The sequence below is a fragment of the Suricata suricatta genome, chromosome 17 (assembly GCF_006229205.1).
Source record: "Suricata suricatta isolate VVHF042 chromosome 17, meerkat_22Aug2017_6uvM2_HiC, whole genome shotgun sequence".
In the NCBI taxonomy this organism is placed as follows: Eukaryota; Metazoa; Chordata; class Mammalia; order Carnivora; family Herpestidae; genus Suricata; species Suricata suricatta.
Genome location: NC_043716.1, coordinates 27,327,363 through 27,351,788, shown reverse-complemented (window position 1 = coordinate 27,351,788; position 24,426 = coordinate 27,327,363). Strand labels below are relative to the sequence as shown.

Genomic DNA, 24,426 nt, shown 5'->3' with positions numbered 1-24,426 from the left:
TTTCTCCAGTAGCCTCATCAGTGATAAAAGTGATAAAAGTGATTCTGTTGCCATCTGTCCGTCTTCCTGTATCAATCCCTCAACTGGTTCCTGATGGAGGCAGGGAAAAGAGGGGTGACCCTTATTAGCTCTGGCACATGTTCGGAAGGTCATGATCAGGTCCCACACAAACATCTGCTACCCAGGTCCCCACGCCCTTTATCGCGGCCCCTCCTCAGGTTTCCCTGGCTTGCCCCCATCCTCCAGGCACACTGTAGGCTGCCCAGGACCCTCTAAAAAGTGCTGGGATAGAGCCTTCCAGGTGTGGACTCAGGGTCCCCATCACAAGGTTCTGCTCATCTCTTCTCAGAACTCCCACGAGCACCATCGTTTCTGAGCGGCCATATTAACACACTGAACCTGCAGTAGACGCAAACCCTTTTCCACATGACTCAGCATCAAAGCCAGTTTTCTTGTACAAGGCAGGGCATTTTGTTTTAGTGAGTTCTACGCCTAATGTGAGGCTTGAACTCACGACCCAGAGATCAAGAGCCACATGCTGTATTGACTGAGCCAGCAGATGCCCCAGCAGTTGAATTTTTTAAACCTTCTTATATTTGGCCAGTTGAGTTCTTCTCAGATACATTTGTACACACACACACACACACACACACACACACACACACACACACAGATGTGTCCCACACAAGGTCTACTGGCATAGGGATTGCCCCACACACAAAACAGCTCACCTCACCATTTCAGTGTGCCCATTTCACCTACTCAAGCAGCAAGTACTTAGCAGATAAAGTTCCCAATATACTGCAAATCAGCTAAAATGAGCACAGCCTTGGGGCACTTGGGTGGCTCAGTCGATTAAGCGTCTGACTTCGACTCAGGTCATGACCTCACAGTTTGAGAGTTCAAGCCCCACAACCAGCTCTGGGCTGACAGCAGCCTGGAGCTTGCTTCAGATTCTGTGTCTCCCTCTCTCGCTCTCTGCCCCTCCCCCACTCATGCTCTGTCTCTGCTCAAAAATAAATAAATATTTTCTAAAAAACTTTTTAAATGAGCATAGCCTCTGAAGTTAGATGTTCCCAGACTCAAATCTCAGCTTTGCCACTAATCAGCTGTGTGACCTTGGGTTACTTCTCTCTGAGCTTTGGTTTCCTCAGAATCCCAAAGTGAGTTATAGGTAGTACCTGCCTATCATATTCTTGATAACTGTAATATCAAGTAATATTACTTGATAACTGTAAGCTAGTAATAGTAGTAATCTTGATAGTATTTACATTATTATTACTTCAGCCAAACCTTCCAAGGTAATGACCTGAAGCTAAAATTGGGGTGCGGCCCTTCAGGGTGGCGGTGATGGATGGATATAGCAATTAGCAGTGGATCACAAGGTCCTTCTGTGAAGTTCAGCTTGGGGGTTGCTGATGTTCAAATCTTGTTGGGAGAGATTTTATGACACAGGAGGGCAGACAGGGCCTCAGGCCAGGAGGACAGCGGCCTGGCTCTGCTCTGGTGTTGACCTTGGTCTCCAGGTACCTGGCTTCCGCAGCATAGGGGAGAATCCCTATTGCATGGCAGCATTTGGGAGGGTGAAGGAGACAGGGAGAACCTATGTGACTCATTGAAATGGTCTCATTGGAAATAAAAGGCATGGTGACAGCTAAGGGACCCCCAAGTCATCTCTGTGACAATCTTGATCCTCCAGAACAGGTTCATGAAGAGCCTGATGTGGTTCCCAAGGGGCAGCAGGATGACGAATGTGCATGGATGACAGGATTTGAACTGTAGTCTTGCCCTTTGCTGGCATGGCGATCTTGAGTGCATGACTCCCCTTCCTGAGGTCTGCCTCCCCCGGGTGCGCAATGGGGAGGTGACACTTGCTTCCAAAGGTGCCTGCAGAAGTAGGTGGAATGGCGTGTGTGCGCGGCCTGATACACATCTGGGCACTGAACAATTCCTGCTCCATGGGTCAAACATGAAAACCAGAACCCACCTGGTGGGTGGCATGTCTTAGTGAGTCTGTGCACTAAACCCTGAGAACTCCATCCATTTGAGCCCTAATAAGCTCTGTTGATCTGATTGGCCAGACGGCAGAATAAGACCCGAGGGAGTACAGGTGGGCACAGGCAGCAAAGAGAAGTGAGATATGACAGTCTAACAAGGAAAGCGGGCAGAAAAGCCCATTGGGCAAGGATAAGAGTTACAAAAGTAATCGGAGGCCATTCAGGGCACAGGAGAGCAATTGACCCCTCTCAGTAGACCAGGCAGCAGGTAACGACCAGGAGAGCCTTGAGTCATTAAAAGAAGGCAAATCTGTCCAACACATCAGTTTAAGAAGATTTAAAAAAAACATGTTACACATTTGAGCAAGATTACCATTACAAACAGGGAGACAGTTAACAGTGAAAGTTACTGGTGTCTGAAAGACTGAGGATTGGGGCTTCTCCCTCTGGGATGATGCTGGGCAAGCGGGAGCTTCACCTAAAGAACATACTGGGGTCTTTTCACCTCTCACCAGGGTGTTATTGAGGTAGAAGGAAAGCAATGGCAATGGGGAAAGGATAGCAAATGGATAGGGACTTAGGGTTGGTCCTTTCATTTAAAAAAAAAAAAATCTTCCACTTGGCTGCTCCGCCGCAAGGGGGCGTCAGTTTGCCTGGATCTTTTTGGGGAGGCCCAGCGCGTCGAGGTCAGAGCCCAGCAGCATGCGCTCCAGCCGCCTGCAGTGCTCCCGGAGCTGCTTCTCGCGCGGCAGCAGGAAGGTGAGGACCTTATTCCGCACGACGCCGCGGTCCTCCTCCTCCCGGAGCCGCTGCTTCACGCGGGCCGCCTGCTCCTCCTGCTGCGCCAGCGCCCCGTTCATCTCGGAGAAGGCGTGCTCCAGGTCATGGATGGCCCGCAGCGCCTCCTTCTTAAAGTCCTCCAGCTCCCGGTGCACCCCGGCCACCTTCTGCTTCAGGATCTCTAGGTCAGCTGGCGGTGGGAAGCAGGAGGACCACGACTGAGGGAGGGAAAAGTCTCCGGACTGGAGGCCGCTCTCCACCATCTTCTTCCCTTGTAAGGTGTTCACCTTCATGAGGATGGACCCAGCCTGATAGAGTGGTTCCATAGTCTCTCTTCCCGTGTGGACAGAGAAAGAGAGGGAGCGAAGAGACCGGTCTGGTCAGGGAATTTTTTATTCTTTTATTCTTTTATTTTTTTGGCTTGAGACACAATCTTTTGGAGTGGTGAAACTCCATGCATTGTGATGTCTGGGCCCCTCCAGCCAATCAGGAGGAGAGCCGCAATCCATTCATTTGCATATTGTAGCCTCCTTGGTTGATTATCCAGGGCTTTGTCTGCTCGTCTACCCAGACTGTCTTCCTGTTCTATCGGTTCATTAATAGCCTTCCAAAACCTGACTTCAATCTCTCCTTGTACCCAAGGGACATATGAGGCCCAAGCCGGGCAGTAAACAGGCCAGAGCCAGGCCAGGCCCACTAGCTGCCAGGTATGCGTTCTCTCCCTCCCACACCTTGCAGGGAAACCGGCTTCTCTGGTGTCTACGATGTTCTCAGATCTGCACAGCCCTTCCTTTAAACCTCTCCTGAGGCACTTATTACCGTCACCCTCTTTTTCTGACCTAGGACCTTGTCCTTCCAGGTCCCAATGGCACAGTAAATTCCAGAAGGACATTGTAAGAAATATGCCCACTTCTACCTCTAAAATGCTTTAAAAGAAGAGAAAAAAGTAACTTCTGATTCCAAATCCATACTCTTATCTCGATGCCAGAATTGTAGATATTCTGAAAAGTTGTGAGGCATGTACTTAAGTTTTGATGTGCGGTCCACAGCAGTGCTGATTCAGTTATGTGCGCGGTAAAATCAGGTCACTCATTCATTTATTCGGCAAGTGCTCATCGAGTGCTTCCCAGGGAACAAGTGTGAGTGCGAGGTGGCCCACTCCCTGCCCACTCGTCGGGCCCGGCCGGATCACGCCTGAAACGTCGACACACATGAGAAAAAACATACAGAAGGGCGACTCTTGCACTTCTTATCTGAATCCTATGAGAAAGGAAAATGTAGCTAGCCTACATCCGTTTGGTCAAGAACAGATCTCTATCCTGTGTATCTCAATGTCTTTCCCTGACTTCTCTCCTGGCCTCCACATTGGAACATGTCTCCAACAGTGTGCCTCGAATCCAATCTGTCCAGAGCCTGATGTTGCCATCAAGTTAATGACACCACCCTGGGGTAGCACCCACATGAGAAACCAGGAATCAGACTAGATCCCTCTGCATCCAGGTGGCTCTGGGTTCTCCTGACTTTACCATCTCTGAGCACCCTAGAACCTGCCAGATCTCTGGCGGGCCAGCACCTGTAAGCCGTGTCTCTTTGGCAGATGACCTCATTTCCCTGAGCCTCATTTTTCTTATCGACAAAGTAGGGATACACGTCAGTGGTGTGCAGCTCCCTGGGCAGAGGGGTAGCGGAGGGGAGGCTCTGATTTACAGCTGTGGCCGATTTCCATGGTGTAAGTACTCCCATGATGGCTCGTTTTGAGCTACCAACATGATCCCTCTGGGCAGAGGTGCCCACAGTCAGCTCTTGGGAGCACCACGGGACCAGTGTTGAGGGCAGCTGCCGCCTCCAGGACATAGGTGTCAGAGAGGGCATTTTTCAGGGAGATTTATGGCTAAACTAAGGTATAATTTTGAATCTTAAGATAGCGCAGCAGCTACAGTTATTGAGACAGAATATTTGGTTGAAAAGAGCACGGTATCTTTAGGAGTCAGGAGATCGGAGTCTAAAATTGCTGTGTGACCACAGGGCAATCACCTACCTCCCTTCTCTGAGCCTATTCCCTCTGGTATAGTGTGAATAGGTGCTTCTCTGCAGTCTCTGGTTCTAAGATACACACAGCCTTTTCCCTTAAGCCAGTCCTGAGGCATTTACCACCTTCTCCCTTTTTTTGTGACCTAGGACCTTGTCCTTCCTGCCTCCAATGGCACAGTAAATTCCATGAGGACAAGGAGCATGCATTTCTACACACCCTCAAATGTCGCACCCGGTGCTCTACACATAATGGCACTCAGAAAACTAGATGAAATAGTATTTATGCTCAGAGGTGGCCTTGGAATCGCATGACTCCACTAGCTTTCCCTCTGGCATGGCGGCACCTACTGGCCAGCGCAGGAACAGCATGCTTTTACTCCGCTTCCCACAATCCGATGGGGGCTGGGGAGATTAAAAACAAGCTGCACTCTTGTGGTGTATTCATTAGGCGTGCGTGCACAGGTCGGGCACACAGTAGGTTCTCAATGAATATGTTTTGTAATCAGAAAAAAAAGAAGAACGTGTGTCTGTCTTCTGGTTTTTGTCTTTTTTTTTTAGTGGGTTTTTTTTTCTGTTTGTGCCCCTTTCTCTCTCTGATTTTCATTCTCTGCCTCTTTATCTTTGTCTGCTCCAGGGAATGATGGAAGTCATAACCAGAATTACGAAGAAAAAGTAGCAAAAGTTAAGAAGAAATGCCAATTTCTCAATTTCCCTGGTGCTTTATAATGAGCTTTTGGTTCATTGCTTCTCAGACCCTCAGCAGAGGTTGAAGACGAATGAAGACCCCAGGCTTGGTGGCCTCCTGAACCTTCGGAGCATCCTCAGCAGGGACGACCCGATGTGCACATGCTCTGAATGTTCTCCTCCCCGAAGGAAGGTCTACATCCAGGCCTGTGCCTTCCTCACGAGTTTCCTTCCAGTCAGAGGAAAGGAAGAAGGCAAATCTATCTGCTCCCTTCAAGATGTCAAGGGCAAGGGATTCTAGCATCTCCTGGAAGGCATTTCATGGGCCACTGTCAAGAGGGTTTCCCTGCCTGCAGTCTGTTGCAGTTCACAGGCTCCAAAGTCTCAGGATAACAGAGGACAGGCGGGTGGGGTATCAGCCACACAGAGGCCCATCCACTGAGAATCAGACAAGCTGAAAGGGGAGGAGCTCAGGAGTGGGCACCGCTCGATAGGGGCACATTGCTGCTGGGCCCTGCTCGCCTCTTGAGAGTGGACACCACATGGATCATCTGCCTTCCCCAACCTCTGCCATGTGTCCCCTCCCCGTGCCTCTGCTCTGCGTGTGAAATAAACATGATTCTCTCCTTTTTCAATGGTTTTTGAATTTTTTTTAATATTTAGTTTTGAGAGAGAGAGAGAGAGCGGCAGGGGAGGGACGGGGGGTGGGTGGGGAGGGGAGGAAATAGAATCCGAAGCAGGCTCCAGGCTCAGAGCTGTCAGCACAGAGCCTGATGTTGGTCTTGAACTCACCAACCATCAGATCATGACCTGAGCGGAAGTCCTCAGTTTAACGGACTGAGCCACCCTGGCGCCCCCTGTATTTATTTTGAGAAAGAGCGCGCATGCACACAAGCAGAGGCGAGACAGAATACAAAGCAGACTCTTCACTGTCAACGCAGAGCCCAATGTGGGGCTCAAACTCACCAACCGTGAGGTCATGACCTGAGCCAAAATCAAGAGTCGGCCATTTAGCCCACTGAGCCACCAGCAGAGGGCTCAGACCATTCACAGGTCCCCTCTTGGGTGGGGGCTGGCCCTGTCCTCCCTGAAGCACGGGTGTCCCGTACAAGGACTAGACTGGGGTTCTGCGCGATGGGAGGATAGGCAACCACAGAGAACACTGATATTTGAAGAGAAAACAGCAAGGGGCGCCTGGGTGGCTCGGGTCGGTTAAGAGTCCGACTTCGGCTCTGGTCATGATCTCTCACAGTTGGTGAGTTCCAGCCCTGCGTTGGGCTCTGTGCAGACAGCTTAGAGCCTGGAGCCTGCTTAAGATTCTGTCTCTCTCTCTCTCTCTCTCTCTCTCTCTCTATCTCTCTCTGTCTCTCTGCCCCTCCCTCACTCGCTCACCCTCTCTCAAAAATAGACATTAAAAAATCATTTTAAAAAATACAATTTCTGAAGAGAAAACAGAGAAAGGGCCATGCATAATTCCCCCAAATGAACTACCAATGTCAGCTTTCAGGCGGAATCGGGAGAGTCTTCTAGGAGTTACTGAAAACTATCTCTCCCCACCCCAAGGGAAAAAATATGAAAAAAAAAACAACCCAGAATTCAAGCACTCTCTCACAAATACCAAAGAGCACGTGGTTGAACATTTCTACAGCAGAGAGAACGGCAATTGGTCCCATCCAGAATATTCTCTTCCCAGAATCCCGTGGGCCTATGCCTCCCTTGGCAGCTGCTGGCCTGGGTGAAGATGCAACTACACAGCCAATGTCTCCCCAGAGGTGCTCCTACCAAGAATAATAATCTTGACACAGGGCATCGTAAAATCCCATGGAAGGTCTTCCTTGTAGCCAGCCACCTAGCCAGCCTTCCACTCATCCACCCACCCACACGCGGGTCCCACTCGGGGACATTCACTGAGTACCTGTCCTACGGACACTAAGCCAGCAAATAAGATAGAGAAGACCCCTAGTCTCAAGTCACTGGCATTTCAATGGAAGGAGACAGACAATAAAGTGAAGCAATCAATAACTAAGGTGATTTGGGCTGGTGCTAAGTGCTCTGAAGGAAGTAAACCGGGCAAAGTGACAGAGCCTTGGGCGGGGCCTCTCACAAGGGCCTTTGTGAGGGAGGGTGTGGGGGTGGGACCAGCTGGGGAGAATGCCTACCAGGGATGCTCAAGATGGAAGCACAGGTGGAAAGGCTTGGGGGCAGAAAGGGCTGGAGGAACTTAAAAGGTGGGAGGTGGGGGGAGTGACGCAATGAGGAGGAGAAGGGAAGGGGGGAGGGCCGCCACTGTGGGGACACACAGGGTGGTATCCCCTGTGTATCCTCGGGCAGCGTCAGGGCTCTCAGGGCTGGGCTGTGCATGGGCTGTGCATGCCTTCCACCTCGGGAGCTGGTATTCCAGTCCGGGGAGTGGGGGCAAAGCCGGGATGGGGGTGGGGACCAGGATCAAGAACCAAACTTGGGGCTGTTCCCCATGATTAATTAACCTGGAACCAGAGCCCGGAGGCGCAGTGCTAAAAATACCTGCTTCCCTCTGAGCCTCAGCAGCTGCCACCCAGCAACTGTTACCCATCACCATTTGTCATAATTTGACACTGATAAAGAATGTCCACGGAGCTGTGTGTCTGAAAGAGCCGGACTCGCCCACAGCCCACCGGCCAGCTGGCCCTCTGACACTGTCCGTGGCATTTCCCACCGGAACCCTTCTCCCATCCCTGCGCTCCGCCTGGGCCACCCTGGGAGGCCACTGCCGACCTCCCCTCCCTGCCAGGAAGGCGTGGACCCGCCTCCAAGGGTGGGAGCCAAAAGCACTCTCTAGAGCAGGAGCGCCTAGTCGAATGCTTAGTTACACACCACTGCAGCCCTGCAACTCGGATCAGAGCCATCTATCAGAGGTCCCGCCAGCCCGGGCGGCACTTCAATTAAAATATGTAAAACATCTTGGTGGGAGTGGATCTGAAGACACAGGAGTGGTCCTTGGACAGGAGAAATGCAGGCGCCCCCCACCCAGCACCCCAGAGGAGCTGGCCCTTCTCCAGCCTTGGAGGCCTAGGCGGGCGCCAGGAGGGTTCCGAAGCGTGAGGGGCATGGTATAGTGTCTGCCTAGCACCTTCCACCGCTCTGCTGCCCGAAGGGAGCTCCCCTGGGGCAGCGCATCCTGGAGCGAGACAGCCCTGCAGGTGGTGGGCGGGCCCGGGGTGGGGGGTGGGGGGTTGGAGGGGGGCCGAGAGCGTGCCAGACAGGGCCTGACATCGCCCCAGTTGGAATGTTCTATCCCCACCCTCAACACTAATTTTCTTGAGTGACCACTCCCCCCCAATGAAGCCAGTACCTGGACATGTGTATAAACTCTTCCGCAAAGCCATTTCTATTTTTCAGACTAATATTGGGTTTACTCTTCAATCAGATGATGGCCTTTAAGGTCGATGGGCATCGTGGGCTGTATGATTCAGGCATGAGCAAGCCTTTTTGCACAAAGATCAAATCAGAAAAAAAAAAAATGGGCCAAAATATTTCAGCCTTTCTTTTCTTAAAATTAGGAAATGCCATTGTTAAGCATCTTTCCTTCCCCTCCATCACTGAAGGTAGTCGCGATTATTACTGAAATGTCAGAACCTGTACAAATATTGCAACACATTTCCTGTGCAGTGACATAGATCGTGGGGAAGGCCGAGGGGTTGGGGGAGGCACATGGGACCCTGACCCCAGACAGAGGCTAGGAAGCAAGAAGGGGCCCACTGGGAGCTCCCGTTCTGGGGAAGCAAGGGGCAGGGCTGGGGTCTGGAGGTGAGCCTCCGCGGAGGGTCAACAGGAACCAGGGAGGGGTGAGGTGGGCATGGTGTTGTGGAAGCAGGGCGGGAGGGGGCCCTTGGGCTCTAAAATAACCCTGCACTAAGACGAGCTGTGGCTCCCTGAGGCCCATGCCCCGCTAGCCAGGGCTGACTTGCTCAGCGAGGGGCTGTAGTCACTGCCTGCACGTCGGGATGCCAAGCTGAATTATATGAGCTTAAAAACCAAATCCCCTCCTTCCTGAGTTACTTAACTGTCTGCCTGGCGAGGCCGAGGGATTACTGGTGACAGACACCAGGGCCTGCCTGGCTGCTCGAGACAGAGAAGCTTTGATCACCTGGAAAACTCCAGACACCAAGACTCCTAATGATGAGTAATGATCTCAAACCATCGGAAAGTTACCCAGAATACCATGCGGGGGGCAGGGGACACACGGCTTTCCGAGGAGGCCTGGGCCAGGGAGACAGGGTACAGTCATCCTGTGTCCGGGGAAGAGTTGGACCCCATTCGCACCCCACACAGGATCCTGCCAGCTCACAGATGAGGCAGGGGGTTCTGGCTCTGGGCACTTGGCTGCCACAAGAGTTGGTATGGGCCAGACTTTATCTTTTGTTCAAGAACGCAGCCGCCTTTGGCACCTGGGCGGCTCAGTTGGTTGAGTAGCCACCTCTTGATTGCCAATCAGATCATGGTCTTACGGTCGTGGGATGCAAAGCCACATCAAGCCCCGAACTGAGCATGGAAACTGTTTGGGGGGGCGCCTGGGTGGCTCAGTCAGTCAGGTGTCCAGCTTCGGCTCAGGTCATGATCTCGAGGTTCGTGGGTTTGAGCCCCGTGTTGGGCTCCAGCTCAGAGCCTAGAGCCTGCTTCGGATTCTGTGTCTGCCTCTCTCTCTCTGCCCCTCCCCCGCTCTTGCTCTGTCTCTGCCTTTCGAAAAATAAAATAAACATCAAAAAAAGGCTTAAAAATAAATTTTAAAAAAATAATAATAAAACCAGGATGGTCCCAGTAAATCGGAGACAAGTCACCCTAGCTGGGACAGACACTTCTAGTCTCTGCCCAATAACATCCATTTGTTCCTGGGGTCACAGAATTTTATTTATTTCATTTTTAATTTAATTTCTTACATGTATTTTATTTATTTTATTATTGAGAAAGAGAGACAGAGCTCACAAGAGCAAGGGAGGGGCAGAGAGAGGGGGGACAGAAGATCCGAAGCAGGCTCTGCACTGACAGCAGAGTGCCTGATGCGGGGCTCAAACCCACAAACTGTGAGATCGTGACCTGAGCTGAAGTCGGATGCTTGACCGACTGAGCCCCCCAGATGCCCCCACAGAACTTTATTTTGACAGACAGTGATACACTTGGGAAACCTAAGCCATCACTCAGCCCCAGGCGGTGACCCGGGACCCATTCAGTACTTCCATTCCCCCTTGCTGCTGCCTCTGACCCACTTCATACCAGTGAGCAGTAAAGAGAGGACTTATGGAAAAGTGTTATATCTGACGTAAAAGAGTGAGACGCGGACAGAGCAAGGGGAGGTCCCGCCCCCTTTTCTACCCTGGACATCGTTGTATGAGAACACGATGGTTGGGACTGTGGCAGCTATTTTGTAGTCATGAGGCAACAAACCTAAGGATGAAAAACTAGATAAGACACCCCCCCATTTTTTATAACATAAAACAACGCCAAACCTCAAATTATCTACTTCCAGTCTACTTGATATGTGATTAAACGTCCTTCTTGCTCAAACAACTGTCATCTGGCATTGTGTTCATTGCAGCCAAACACATCATGACTATTACAGAGGGCCTCAAATTAATATTTTTAACAAAAGCCCCCAGATTATTCTGATGCTCTCTATCAATCTAGTTAATCCGGTGGTTCTCAAAGTGTGGTCTTTGTATCAGCAGCAAATGGGAGCTTGTAAGCAATGCAAATTCTCAGGCCCCACCCAGATCTTCAGAATCAGACACTCTGAGGTGGGGCCTGGCAGTCTATGTTTTAACAAGGCCTCCAGAGGATTCTGACAATTGCCAGTTTAAAACTCACTGACCTAATCAGTATCTGAGACTCCCTAACTAATACTAGGCCCCCCAAAAACTTCCAAATGAGGTTTTTAAACTTAACCCATGTTGGGGCGCCTGGGTGGTTCAGTCAGTTAAGCACCAGACTTCAGCTCAGGTCATGATCTCACAGTTCCTGGTTTGAGCCCCGCGTTGGGCTCTGTGCTGAGAGCTTGGAATCCAGCTGCTTCAGATTCTGTGTCTCCCTCCCTCTCTGCCCCTCCCCTGCTCGTGCTCTGTCTCTCTCTCTCAAAAATAAATAAACATTACAATTTTTTAAAAATAAATAAAATAAAATAAACTTAACCCATGTCCTGCTTCCTTATTTGTAAAATAACAAGATATGTCTTCTCAAGAGCCTTCCGTGGTTCTTCTCCAAAATCTTGCACTAGTTGAATGCTTTGGTTCAGACTTACTAACCCATGTGATCAGCCAAGTGGAGACAGGGGAAGGAAGGTGCTCTTTGTGGTCAGAGCTGGCCAGCGGGGGAGTGGACCCAGTAGGTCCTGCCTCCTGGGGGAGAGCGAGCGTCCGTGTCTCTGACCCAGAGATCCCGGCTGAGCGTGTCCGCCCACCATGAATGCCCACTCATCACACATGGCCTTGCACCGTGGCGGCCCAGGGGGAGGAGATGAAGGGGGCCCATGCAGCTCCCCCTTCGGTCCCTTCCCAGAGAGGCTCTGCTTCAGCTGGCTCTTTGGATTCCAAGGCCCCCCCGCCCCAACTTCTCCTCAGAATGAATTCCTTAAACCCCAGCGAGAGCCCAACAGGCAGCAATGAACAATAGCCTTCGTGTTGCGAGAGGCATCCGTTCTCAGTGAGCTAAAGAAGAAATCATAAACTCCCTAATTACACTTCCTCATTATTGTGCGTTTTTCAGCATTTCACATATGCTCCTGAATTTTGTTATTCTTTCTCACGACCGAGTACGCTGTCAAACGATTATCCTGTAAGCATTACACTGTTAATGATAATTTACTAAAAATAAAAATAATAATGATTGCTAACATAAATTTGGAGCTTGCCATGGGCCAGGCCCAGGGTCCTCTCATGCGCTATCCCTTTGAGGTTGGACAGCCACTAGCCCAGCAAGGTGACCCGAGGCTCATTTTTGTCCCCATCAGGTTAGGCGTGAGTCCCACAGCAGTAGTCTCCTTTTGTCCAGCTTCCACTCATATTTACCAAACAAGGCTGAAATGCCGTAAAATATTTAAACCCTTGCACCACATCGCGCCAGGGGCCAGGCTGGTGGCACTGTGGACACTGACCTGCCGGCCAGCGGCCCCTCTGGGATGGCTGAGAACACCAGTCATCAGCTGACGTTCTTAAACCCAAAACCAGGGGCACCTGGGCGCCTGGGCGGCTCAGTCAGTGAAGCTCTGGCTCCTGATCCCGATGTCACGGCTCATGAGATCGAGCCCCCCTCAGGCTCTGTGCCCACAGCATGGAGGCCTGTTTGGGATTCTCTCTCTCCCTCTGTCTCTGCCCCTCCCCTGCTCACTCCCTCACTCTCACTCTCTCACAATAAATAAACTTTTAAAAAATGAAAAAATAAAAAAATAATGAAAAAATAAAAATATGAACCATATCCAGCATGTGGAAGGCCTCTGGCGGTCCTGGAATGTGTTGTCAGGAAATGATGGATGTGCCAAGTCCTACCTGGCTGGTCTCTGGTCGTGGGGTCCTGGAGTCTCTGCCTCCAACTGCCGTTGGTCTTGTATTGGGCTCCCCCAGCCCCACCCCCACCCCTGTTTTCAGGCTACCAACAACCAGGGATGCTTCCAAGGAGGAGTGGGGTCCCCCTGGCATTACACCCACAAGCAGACGCTCTTCCGTCTCTCAGCAGCCATGGGCCTGGCGTCCTCAGCTGGTCTTGTGATTAACAGTCTTCGACCAATTGCCTGTAATTGGTCATTATTACAACCGAGACCTGGATGCCCAATGGCCCCTCTCAGTAGGACAATGACGTGGGCGGCCACTAAGGACGTGACAGTTGGCATATGCGGGAAAGCCAGAAAAGGCCGATGCCCGAAAAGGAGCATCTGAGGCTCCCTCAGGGCCCGCCTGCTGCGGGGGGATGATCAGAACGGGAGTCCGCACAGCTAAGCAAACACCAGATTTGAGGCTGTCCCTGCAGCCGTGCCCTCGGCATCCAGCAGGCTGTCCCCTCCCACCCCCCCGGTGTCAACTGACAGCAAGTGGGAGCCTCCCTCCCACAGCGCCCCTTTTCCTTCTGCCTGCTCTCTGGGGGGTCTCGGCTGCTCCCCTCCCCACCAGCTACAGAAACACTTTTTTTGCCAAAAGCCTGGTCGCTCTAAGCCACCCATTGCCCGTCCAGGGAACAGAATAGAAAACCCTGAAGAAGGCGTCCAGGCCTGGCTTTTAGAGCCCCCTTGATGTGCTTCTGGGAGCTCGGGTTGCTCGGGGTCGGAATGACCTCATGGGTTGGGGGAGACAGCCCGGCAGAGGTGGGCCAAGCCTTCAGAGGGAGTTGCTTCTGCCACACGGTGTTCTGGGCACAATTGAAAGGCCGCTCTGTGGGAGAGATGCTAACCACAAACCCTGCCAGGCTGGTTGCTGGAGCCCAGGAATGGGCTGAGAGGGCCCCCCACACACCCTCAGAGTAACAAAGCCTTCAGGAATCAATCAACTTCTGCAGGACGCACATCCTGTCTGAACAGCAGCCTTTTCTCCCTCTGTTCTTGCCGGGGAAGGTCAGAGTTCACATCAAATGTCATTAATCATCTTCCTGGGGGCTGGGGGCTCATTGGACAGTCCTATTAATCAGAAGCCTATCACACCCACAGCTTGGCTGGGTCGCCATTGTCCTGTTCCTCACCTATCATCGGAAGATTAGATTATCAGTGACAACTGCGACACCCTTCGAGTCACAGGGAAGCCAGAGAATGAGGTTGCTTTTATTTTTTTATTTATCCTCCTGATTCAAGGATGAGCTGTTTCTTGTCTTGTCACACTGCATCCTTTTCTTCACGGAATCAGCTTTAAGAATCCAATTTGTCAAACTGGACAATCATTGGCAAACCCATAAAAAAAAAAAAAAGCCCTCAGCAACTTTATCAAAAAAGGTAAAATAAAGCAGAGGGTTTTAAATGGAGCCTGAAAGGATTAGAAAGTAAGTTGCATTTGACAACAATTAATCTCTGAAAAGCAGGGGCTTTGTGGAAAAAGGAACAGTAGAGATGTGTCCAAAAGGGATTGTGAAAATCCACACTGGAGTATCCCATTGCCCGGACACGGCGCCTCTTCCGGAAGGCCATCAAGGGGAGACCTGGTGCTGGAAAAGAATGCTAAAGAATGCACTGCATGTTTCCTCCTGACTTCCTGCCACGGCCTACGATAGCAGCAATAAGACAGCACACAGTCGCCAGAACACAACAGCTCACAGCATACAGCTCCCCATTTCTCCCAGTCACTGGGTAACCTCCACGCCCACCCTAGTGACCGATAAATGGGGTCATCCAAGACGGGAGCACTTTCCAGCTCTTTCGAAGCGTGGAGATCAGGTGAGCACCTGTGACACCTAAATGGATTAGAAGGAAATGGCCTTGGTGATGGGGGCCTAGGGGGGCCAAGAGCAGGATGAACGAAGTGGGCTTCGTGTGAATCCGAGGTGAGCCTGCTGTGAGGCCAGGTCCCGTGCTCATGGTCATGCTGTGGGAAGGGGAGTTCAACTCCATCAGACCTTCCAGGTTTTCCTGAGACTCTGGAGACCCAGGTTTTGATGTGAACACTCTATTTTTTTTATTTAAAAAAATTTTTTTTACTGTTTTATTATTTTTGAGATAGAGAGACAGTATGAGCAGGGGAGGGTCAGAGAGAGAGGGAGACACAGAATCCAAAGACAGGCTCCAGACTCTGATCTGTCAGTACAGAGCCTGATGCGAGGCTTGAACTCACGAGCCGTGAGATCGTGACCTGAGCCGAAGTCGGACGCTTGACCGACTGAGCCACCCAGGCCCCCCCGATACTGCCTTCATTTAATTTTTCTACCTGACAGGGGAAGCATCCGACTTCAGCTCAGGTCATGATCTCACGGTTCGTGAGATCTCCTCTGACCCCTCCCCCCACTTGCATTCTGTCTCTCTAATATGTGACTATTAAAAAATATTTTTGACCTGACAAAAATTGAGTGATTCCCTGTGTGGGTGCCATAGAGGTCTGGGGCAGGAGGCTAGGGCAGGCTGCAAGGTTTGTGTAGGGATATTAGCTGCTTGACCACAGCACAAAGCTGGAGCTCAGGGGCCAAACTACCGGGTTCAAATCCTGGTTCTGCCACTCACTAGCTCTGTGACCTCTAGCAAGTTACTTGGTTTCTCTAGTCTTCAGTATCTTCATTTTATTTATTTATTTTTCGAAGTTCCTTTTTTGGGGGCACCTGGGTGGCTCAGTAGGTTAAGGGGCCGACTTCAGCTCAGGTCATGATCTCATGGTTCATGGGTTCGAGCCCTGCACTGGGCTCTGTGCTGACAGCTCAGAGCTTGGATCCTGCTTCAGATTCTGTGTCTCCCTCTCTCTCTGCTCCTCCCCCACTCCTGCTCTGTCACTCTCTCTCTCAAAATGAAATAAAACTTTTTTTTAAATTTTAAAGTTCCTTTTTTTGTTTATTTGTTTGTTTAAAGTAAACTCTACCCCCAATGTGGGCCTTGAACTCAAGACTCTAAGATTAAGAGTCACATGCTCTACCGACTGATCTGGCTACGTGCCCCTCAGTTTCTTCATTTTAAAAATGAGAACTGGGACACCTGGGTGGCTCGGGCAGTTAAGCACCCAACTCTTGATTTCAGCTCACGTCATGATCTCATGGTTTCGTGGGTTTGAGCCCCATGTCAGGCTCTGCTTGGGATTTTTCCTCTCTCTCTCTCTCTCTCTGACCCACCCCTACTATAGCTCTCTTCGTCTCTCTCAAAATGAATAAGTTCACTTAAAAATAAATAAATAATATCATAACAATAAATGATAATAATATCTGCCTCAGGAGATTGTTGTGAAGATTAAAAGGAGCACAGGACAGGGCCCGCCACAGCAAGTGCTCCCTAAATCGGTGTTGTTGCTATAATACGTCATCGTAACTTGTTCCATCCTCAATGGTGGGTGATATTGAGGGGCAGCCGCATACGATGCTACGCCTGGAGGGACCTTAGCAACCATTCTAGTGCAGCCGTCTAATCGTCGCAAAAACAGTGGCCCACAGACGGAAAAGAGTTTATTTTCTGCAACGGGCGCATTCGAAAACCTATGCATTCCTGCAGACGTGGTTCATTTTCTGACAATGTCCATAGGCCTGTGCCAACCATTTCGTTTTTCTACTGTGACCTCGTTGGAAATAAGAAACGTTCTACTATAAATGGGTTTAAAGCAAAGCCATGCAAGCCTTCGGGCTCCCGAATATTTCATCAGCGTCAGCCCGGTCAAGGCCGCACGACGTCTGCACTCGAGAGCTCGTTACAGAAAGATTTGTGAGACAACTCGGGCCCACGTTTGTCCACTGCAAGTACGTGACCAGCTTCATTTTTAAAAAGGATTGTTCTCCAAGGCGGTTTGTGATCGTTAGTGGGAGGATGAGCCTCAGAGTAATTTTGGGGTTTGGGGCAAGACGTCGTCGTTTTGTAGTCTAGTCGGTTCATCGTTGGTGAAGATTGACCATGCGCAGGTGTTAACCGTCGATAGGTATCATGTCTGTCTTTATTAGGTGATTACATAAAGACTTCTGGTGGGGGAGGGGGTCTGGTATGCAGTGGAGGGCCTAGATTTGATGCTGAATAGATCTGGGAATGGATCTTGACTTCTCACTTGTCTCTAAGGCCGTGAGCTAGTTTCTTAAACTCTCTGAGTCTCCAGTCACTCGTGTGTGAAATGAAGGAAATAAGACCTACTTCATAGGACTTTGTGAGAATCCAACAGAAAATGTATGCCCTCGGAAGCTGTGGGCTCCTCCCATCGCCCTGCATTCCCCTGAGAGACAGAACCCGGCTCACGGGAAGACAAGGCGGGCGTTCTCCGTGGACAGGCGTTCACTGCGTGACGCCTGACTCGTGTGGAGGCCCTTGTGAGGTGCTGGGATGAGTCAGCTCGGAGCCCAATTCAGGTTAGTGTCAAGTGGGAAGAGAGAACAATGGACACATTCATGCTTTATGCTTCTGTTTAGGCTTCTGATCTAAAAGCCATTTGTCCACTTGATTAAATAAGAGTTTCACACCCTCCTCAGAGCTGACGTGGAATCTGAAGCTGGAGGCCTGGCTCAGTTTCGGTTCAGGGAGGTTATTTTGAAGCATTGACCTTTCTATACAACCTTCCACCGGTGGGAGAAAGAGGCAAGGAGCCTGAGGTGTCTTGCTAAGCAAACGGCTTAGGGGGGAGGTGCTGGCCCTTAGGGCATCCCAGAGGAGGGGACAGAACATGCACCCCGCTGGGATCTCATGGCCCACTCTTCCTGCTCTGGGGAAGAGCCCCCACGAGTGACAGTCTACCCTAGGAATATGAAGATGAATGATTCCACTGCCACATAGGAGTCGAGATAAGATGGGCCTGGAGTCTGCAGCCTGAATGAGAAATAATCATGACAGCCGGTGTGCATTGAGCATTTACTATGAGCTAAGTGTGATGCTTAATGCTTCACACCGGTGTCTTCTTCAATCCCACAGCAGTTTCAGGAGGATATAACGATGACCATCATGGCTGAGAACATTGAGAAGTTAGGCCTCTTTCCCAAGGCTCTCACGAGAAAGAGACCCAGATGTGAAAACATGGCACCCAACTGTCAGCTGCTGGCCACACGGCCTCCCCAGATGTGTAAGTTTCCTCCAGGGCCCTGACAGGTGCGTCCAGGAGCCATGCCTGCACCTGGTCCCATCGTGGGGCAAAACCTACCTTCTTCCTGGCACAAACACCCTTCTAAGCAGAGGCCTCTGCGTCCCTTCTCTTCACACTGAGATGTGAGAGGTCACCGGGCCTGGGACTGAACCCTGCAATACCAACACACCCTTTCCAAAGTGCAGGTGTAATTCCTGGTGCCCTGCCCTGTCCAAGGAAGGGGTGATCGCCTCTCTTCCTGTCCAGCCACCCAGGCCTGCACAGATCTGCCCCCTGCTGGGCTCTTGGAGCCAACCAGGGCCAAGTTCACTTCCCATTTGCTTCTGGGCTGTGTCCTTCCCTTCCATGTCCTTACAAAGGCTCTTCCCTTATTTGCTGCCTAGGTTTGGGGCCAAGAAGAAAGGAAAAGAGGATCAGCTGTGGCCTAAAATAAGTATATTAGTGACCAGGAGAGAAACTCCGGGCTCATGGAACAAAATGAAGAGTCTGTAAGTGTTCAACCTCCTGAAATTGTGTCGCTTCCCCCGCCCCGCCCCGCCCCGCATGCTTAATACAAGCTGACAGCTGGCATTGTTCTGCCAAGACAAGGTAGCCGCAACGCAGTGATAGGGTGAGGGGAGCAGAGGGACAAAGGCACAGGAGCTGAGGAGGGGTGGAGGCAGGGGGTGAAAAATAAAGAGAGAGGGCCGGTGGGGGGTGCCTCTTAATCGGGGGGCCTGGCAGGAGACCCTGGGAACGGCAGCCCACTGACAGTGGAGACCAGGAGCTCCAGATGGCTTTTTGTCTCGATGCAATAAAAAATGTAATCTGACAGGCCCCGGGATGGGGCTCGGGAAACAAAAGTCTGCGGGGCGGGGGAGCAGGAGTGGGACTGGGCAGAGTTAAAGGTAGCGAGTCTGAGAAAGACAAAAAGAAGCCACTGTCTCTTGGAGCAATTATAGGCTTTGCAAATGACATTTAATTCCAGAGGTGCATGCTGGGGACAAAGCCAGTTTTTTCTGGTCTTGGCAAGGGGAGACGGATGGGAAATGCACTGGACATTTGGCCCCCAAAGAAAGGTGATAACTTTGCCAATTAGCCACGATGTGGGCTCTTTGTACCCACACCACCCCCCAAAGTCATTAGGGGATGATATAAAGATACAGGGCTTCCTGGTGCCATTTAATTGCTCATAGACGGGAAAGTGATGAGCTCTGTCATACTGTGCAGACGTCCTGTAGGAGACCAGATGCCGTATTAATGTGTCTTCTCAGAGGGAAACACACCCCCACCTGCTTCACCAGGCGCACACAGACGCCCAGGGAAACAGTGGCACCTTTGTGGCCTCTGGTGGAGCCGTCGAGTTTTATTAAGTAATCTCTGCCTTTCAAATCACCGCATGTTTTTGTTTCCAAAAGTCTTGGCTGCTGTGTGGACCCAGCACACCGCAGGCTCCTGATAAATATTAAACAATGCATGTAGGTGATGTCTCCAGATTTCATTGTAGAGGACAACTTCTCCAGGGAGCAGATCCCATGCAGGACCGTGGCATGGTCACCACGGCTGAATAGCAGGTGTGTGGTTTTAAGGATTCTGAGGCAGGAAGATGGGGCAGGAGGGTTAGTGGCTATGAGCAAGAGCCTCTGAGTGAGATGAAACGATAAAGCCAGGAGAGGCAGTTCCGGTGAAGATGTGAGGAAACAGATACTCTCTCATGGTGGGAGGGGAGTGAAGACTTTTGGTGTGTCCACACCCCATGACCCGGCAAGCCCACAAATCCACCTACAGCTGTATGACAGATGCGTGCAAGGCGGTAGGCATGGGTGTTCATGGCAACCTAGTCACACTTTTTTAAAAAGGAGAAACGGGCACCGGGTGGCTCAGGCAGTTAACCGTCCGGCTTCGACCCAGGTCATGATCTCACAGTTTGTGGGTTTGAGCCCCACATCAGGCTCTGTGCTGACAGCTCAGAGCCTGGAGCCTGCTTCAGATTCTGTGTCTCCCTCTCTCTTATATATCTATATATATATATACGCTCTGCAATTGTTAAAACAGTAATGAAGGGAATCTGCACATACTAATGTGGAAAGACCTTGAAGATATATCATTAAGAGGAAAAAGAAAACTGGCCCAAAAGCAATACATACAGCATGATAACATGTATGTTAAAAAAAAAAAAAAAAACTAGGAGCACCTGGGTGGCTCAGTCAGTTAAGGGTCTGACTTCACCTCAGGTCATGATCTCATGACTTATGGGTTTGGGCCCTGCCTCAGGCTCTGTGCTGATGGCTCAGAGCCTGGAGACTGCTTCGGATTTTGTGTCTCTGCCTTGCTCTCTCCCCCTCCCCCACTTGTGCTCTCTCTCTCTCTCTCTCTCAAAAATAAACATTAAAAAATAAAAAATAAAACAACTAAATACCTCTATATGGGTGCATGAACAAATATATGTACATAAATGCACAATGGTGGTTACCTTTGGAGGGTTTATGCAAAAGGAATGGCGGAGGAGAAGGTGTAATGTTTCATGCTTAATTTTTATGATGCAAATACCTGTGTATCACACAATTAAAAATTTTAAATATCCATTTGACAAACAAAACATAAATGTTTTCAAAAGACTTTTTTAATGTGTTTTTTTTTGAGAGAGAGAGAGAGAGAAAGAACATGAGAGGGAGAGGGGCAAAGAGAGGGAGACAGAGAGAATCCCAAGCAGGCTCCACGCAGCCAGCACAGAGCCTGATGTGGGGCTCAAACCTATGAACTGTGAGATCACAACCTGAGCCGAAATCAACAGCCAGACACAACTGACTGAGCCACCCAGGCACCCCACTAAGAGAGTAGATCTTAAAAGTTCTCATCACCAGAAAAAAGAACTTACTGTGGCCATCATTTCACGATACATACAAATATCGAATTGTTAGGTTGTACACCTAAAACGAATACCCTGTTCTATGTCAACTGTATCTTGATTTTCAAAATTACATTAAAAATTTTTTAAATTATTGAGATATTTTAGAGTCTTCTTTTTCATACCAAGTCTTCAAAAATCCACTGCGTACCTCATCTAACAGCACATCTCAACCAGGACTAGGCATGCTCCCTGGGGCCCGTGACCACCTCGGACAGGGCAGCTCTAGGATTGGGGTCAGCTCCGTTTCCTTCAAGGGTCCAACTGCAATCCCAGGGCAGGTGTGTTGGGGTGGGAGTCGGTGGGGGAGGCCCGGGGGACCCCGAAAGGAGCTCCGTGATTGGGTGTGCAGAAGGTGCACCTGGAAGTTGCAGCCAGCAGCCAGCAGCCGGCCAGGCCAGCCAAGGGGCATGGCTGCAGCTTTAGAAACTGATGCAAATAAGCCACACAGAGCTGCAGCCATGCCTCAGGACAGAGGGAATCCCGGGGCTGAGCAGAGAAACACCCCAGGGAAGTTGAAGCTGTGTGAGCCCTGAAGAAGGCCTGGCCAGCCCACTCGGCTTCCAGACACGAGGGAGGGGCCTCTTCCTTAAATCGGAGGCCTGCGCCCTGGGAGTCCTGGGAGGGTTGCGAGAGAAGGGCACCACTGTGTTTGCCGCTCTTCCTGTGGCTAGGCCACCACCTACTGCCAAGCCTTTGCTTGTTTGTTCAAGCCAGAGCGAGCAATGCAAGCTGGAGACCGTGATGCAGAGTGTAACCTCATTTAGGCAACGGCCACCTGATCGGGATTCGGCATCCAGGAGCGTGGGTCCAGATCCCTGCCGGCCCCACCCCTTACACACGTGTACTCAGGGAAAGTGACTTTCTGAGCCTCACTTCCCTAGCTATTAATTGAGGGTGCTGATCATGTCAACACCCCTGCCGACCTCACAGGGCAGCTGGGAGCATAGTGGGAAAGGGTGTATGTCAAGCCCTCCACAAAGTGCCTGGCACAGAGGACGTCTTCCCCTGGTGGCTGCTCCATGCGAGCAATCCACAATTTCCTGCATTGTCTCACTTGACCTTGGGGCTCCAGGCAGCCTTTGCGGTCATCTGGCTGAGGAACAGGAAGAAGGGAGCCCGATGCCTTGCCCGAGGTCTCGCAGCTGATACCTGGCTTCGTGACCCCTACCCCCTGCTCTTGCCATGCCATTTCTGTTTAGTGTGAAAGGTGGGATTCCTTTTGCTTTCTCTTTGGTTCTTTTAGTCTTGGTTCTTGCTGTTTGTTTTTGCTTCTAACAGGGGTAGAACAGAGCTTCGAGAAGCTCATGTCTCTCCATCACCTCTGTTGGTCAAGGTCATCCTCAGACGGACTCAGACTGTAGAATGAGACCTGAGGGTGCCCAGGGTGCTGCCTGAGCAGCTCAAAAGCCAGGACTATACAAAGAGGTACAGGATGGTGGGGCTCAGGTGGGTGGCTAGTGAGGGAGAAAGACAGGAGGTCTGGGTGACGCCAGTTGGGCAGGGCTGGGCTCATGGCCCAGGTCCCAAAGGCTTACTTGGAGGACCCTGTGTGAGCCCAGAAGCCCTACCTCCTCATGCCACCCTGTCCAGATGAGGGCAGGCTTCTCGTTTCCAGGGCAGGGAGCAGGCAGGCCACAGAGAGTGAGGCCACCACAGCAGACGCTTTTGGGGCCCTTGTGTTATCTTCGTTCTTAATCTGTGTCCTGGAAGCCACCTTGGAAGTCATCTTGTCCAAATACTCTGTTTTGCAGGAGGAGGAAAAACTGAAAAGAGGAGAATAGGAAATGTGCTCCTAGAGTGGCTGAGCCCGGTTGTATACAACTGGTTCCAGGAGGTGGTGGGTGGGCGGGCATGTGGTGGGCGGGGGCTGCAAGGCAAGGGCAGAAGGGATGGGAAGAAAATGCTTCTGCAAAGGAAGGGGCTGCACAGCCCACTCACGTCATCTGCACAGAGAGAGTGGCCCGAGCCCTTGTCTGGCTGGCTCAGAAAAGCCAGGTTGTTGTCAGGATGAATGACGGCCAGAGGGACATGGGGCAGATCTGATACAGGGCAGCCACCCTGGGAGAATCCAAAGGACCATCCTCAATAAAAGCAGTCCTACAATTGCCAACTATAAGCCAGTAACTTTGGGGAAATGCAATAGGAACACCACACCCTTTCTTGGGGGATGACTTACAGCCGAAGTCAGCTGGAAAGGACGGACTGAGCCCAAATAAGGTTGCAATGGGTGGGACTTGATTGGTAAAGAAGACAGGCTCAGATGTCACAATGAAGAGGTCAGAGGACGCAGAGAATCAGAGATGTGTGTCTCCAGGGCTTGAGGGACAGAGCAGACGACTGTCTTCATTGAAAGTTTGGAGGCTACAGACCAAGAGAAAGATCTGGGGTCCTCTTAGGGTTTCTTCAACCCTGAAGAGTGTGCGTGAAACCGCTGACCAATTCAGTTACTAGAAGACCATCTCATGAGCGTCATAGAGCCCGGCACCACCTGTCCCTGGGCTAGTGGGTCCCTCGAAACTTGGAGTTTGCCTGGGCACAAGAGGCAGGGCGGAGGGATTCCACAACCTCTTCCCAGCTCTGGTGTGAATGCTTCTGAGCAACCCTCACCCCCTTACAGCCAGAGGATTAATGAATGTGGCCAACATGCTCAGAGAGCCCTAAACGGGGGCGTTAGCCAAGCGCTGACATCATTAGAGCAATGAGGGCTATTAGTATTACACTATTGTTATTATGTTTGCTCTCTCAACCCTTAAATCACACTCCATCTCGCGATGGCTCACATTTTATGTAATTATAGCTTATATAGGTAACAAATGGGTATTTCTGCAAGCTGAGGAGAGAGCCTTCTGCATACATTAATTTGCTTGATTAGTTCTCTATTTGGTATGCTTTGTTCCTCCAAACTCCCCTTTCCTGTCCAGCTTCAACAGAAAATTAATGAGTTTTAACACCTTGCAAAAGTGGGCTGTGCCATGGGAATACCTCGGGTGTACTCTGGGTTTTAAATCCACACATTCAGAGGCTTCCTAAAGGTTATGCAAAGGTTAACAAACAATTAATATGTTGAATCAGTGTGCTAAATCTGTTTACTCAATCTTTGCAATCTAAAGGCCATTAGCCAGCAGCCTCAACATTTTAGATTGATCTCTCTTTCCTAACCCACCCTTCCTCTGTCCCCTGGATAATCTGGGTGAGAAAGAAAAAGAAAAAAAAAAATCTGAATTGAGAGCAGTGAATATCTCTGGAAAGTTGGGGTTTTCTTGCTGCCTGAGGCTCAAAGCATTGGGAAGATAGACTTGATCAAGTGAGTTGGAAATTTTGAGAGTTTTGAGAAGACAGTGCAAGATGAGATGCATTC

The 24,426-nt window shown here is 50.6% G+C and overlaps 1 protein-coding gene and 1 long non-coding RNA gene across 2 annotated transcripts; one reads left to right on the top strand and one right to left on the bottom strand.

The window, feature by feature from the left end:
• Positions 1-2,310: 2,310 nt before the first annotated feature.
• Positions 2,311-3,174, bottom strand: CCDC182 (coiled-coil domain containing 182). The gene has a single exon (XM_029929015.1). It carries the CDS (start codon positions 3,101-3,103, stop codon positions 2,642-2,644), a length of 462 nt encoding a protein of 153 aa, XP_029784875.1. The 5' UTR covers positions 3,104-3,174; the 3' UTR covers positions 2,311-2,641.
• Positions 3,175-3,336: 162 nt separating this feature from the next.
• LOC115282941 lies at positions 3,337-6,129 on the top strand. The gene is made up of 2 exons (XR_003904812.1): positions 3,337-3,484; positions 5,443-6,129. It is a non-coding gene; the product is annotated as an uncharacterized LOC115282941 (long non-coding RNA).
• Positions 6,130-24,426: the final 18,297 nt, after the last annotated feature.

Bases quoted from the DNA above. Each gene is read 5' to 3' on its own strand.
- CCDC182 (XM_029929015.1), bottom strand. From the start codon at position 3,103: ATGGAACCACTCTATCAGGCTGGGTCCATCCTCATGAAGGTGAACACC.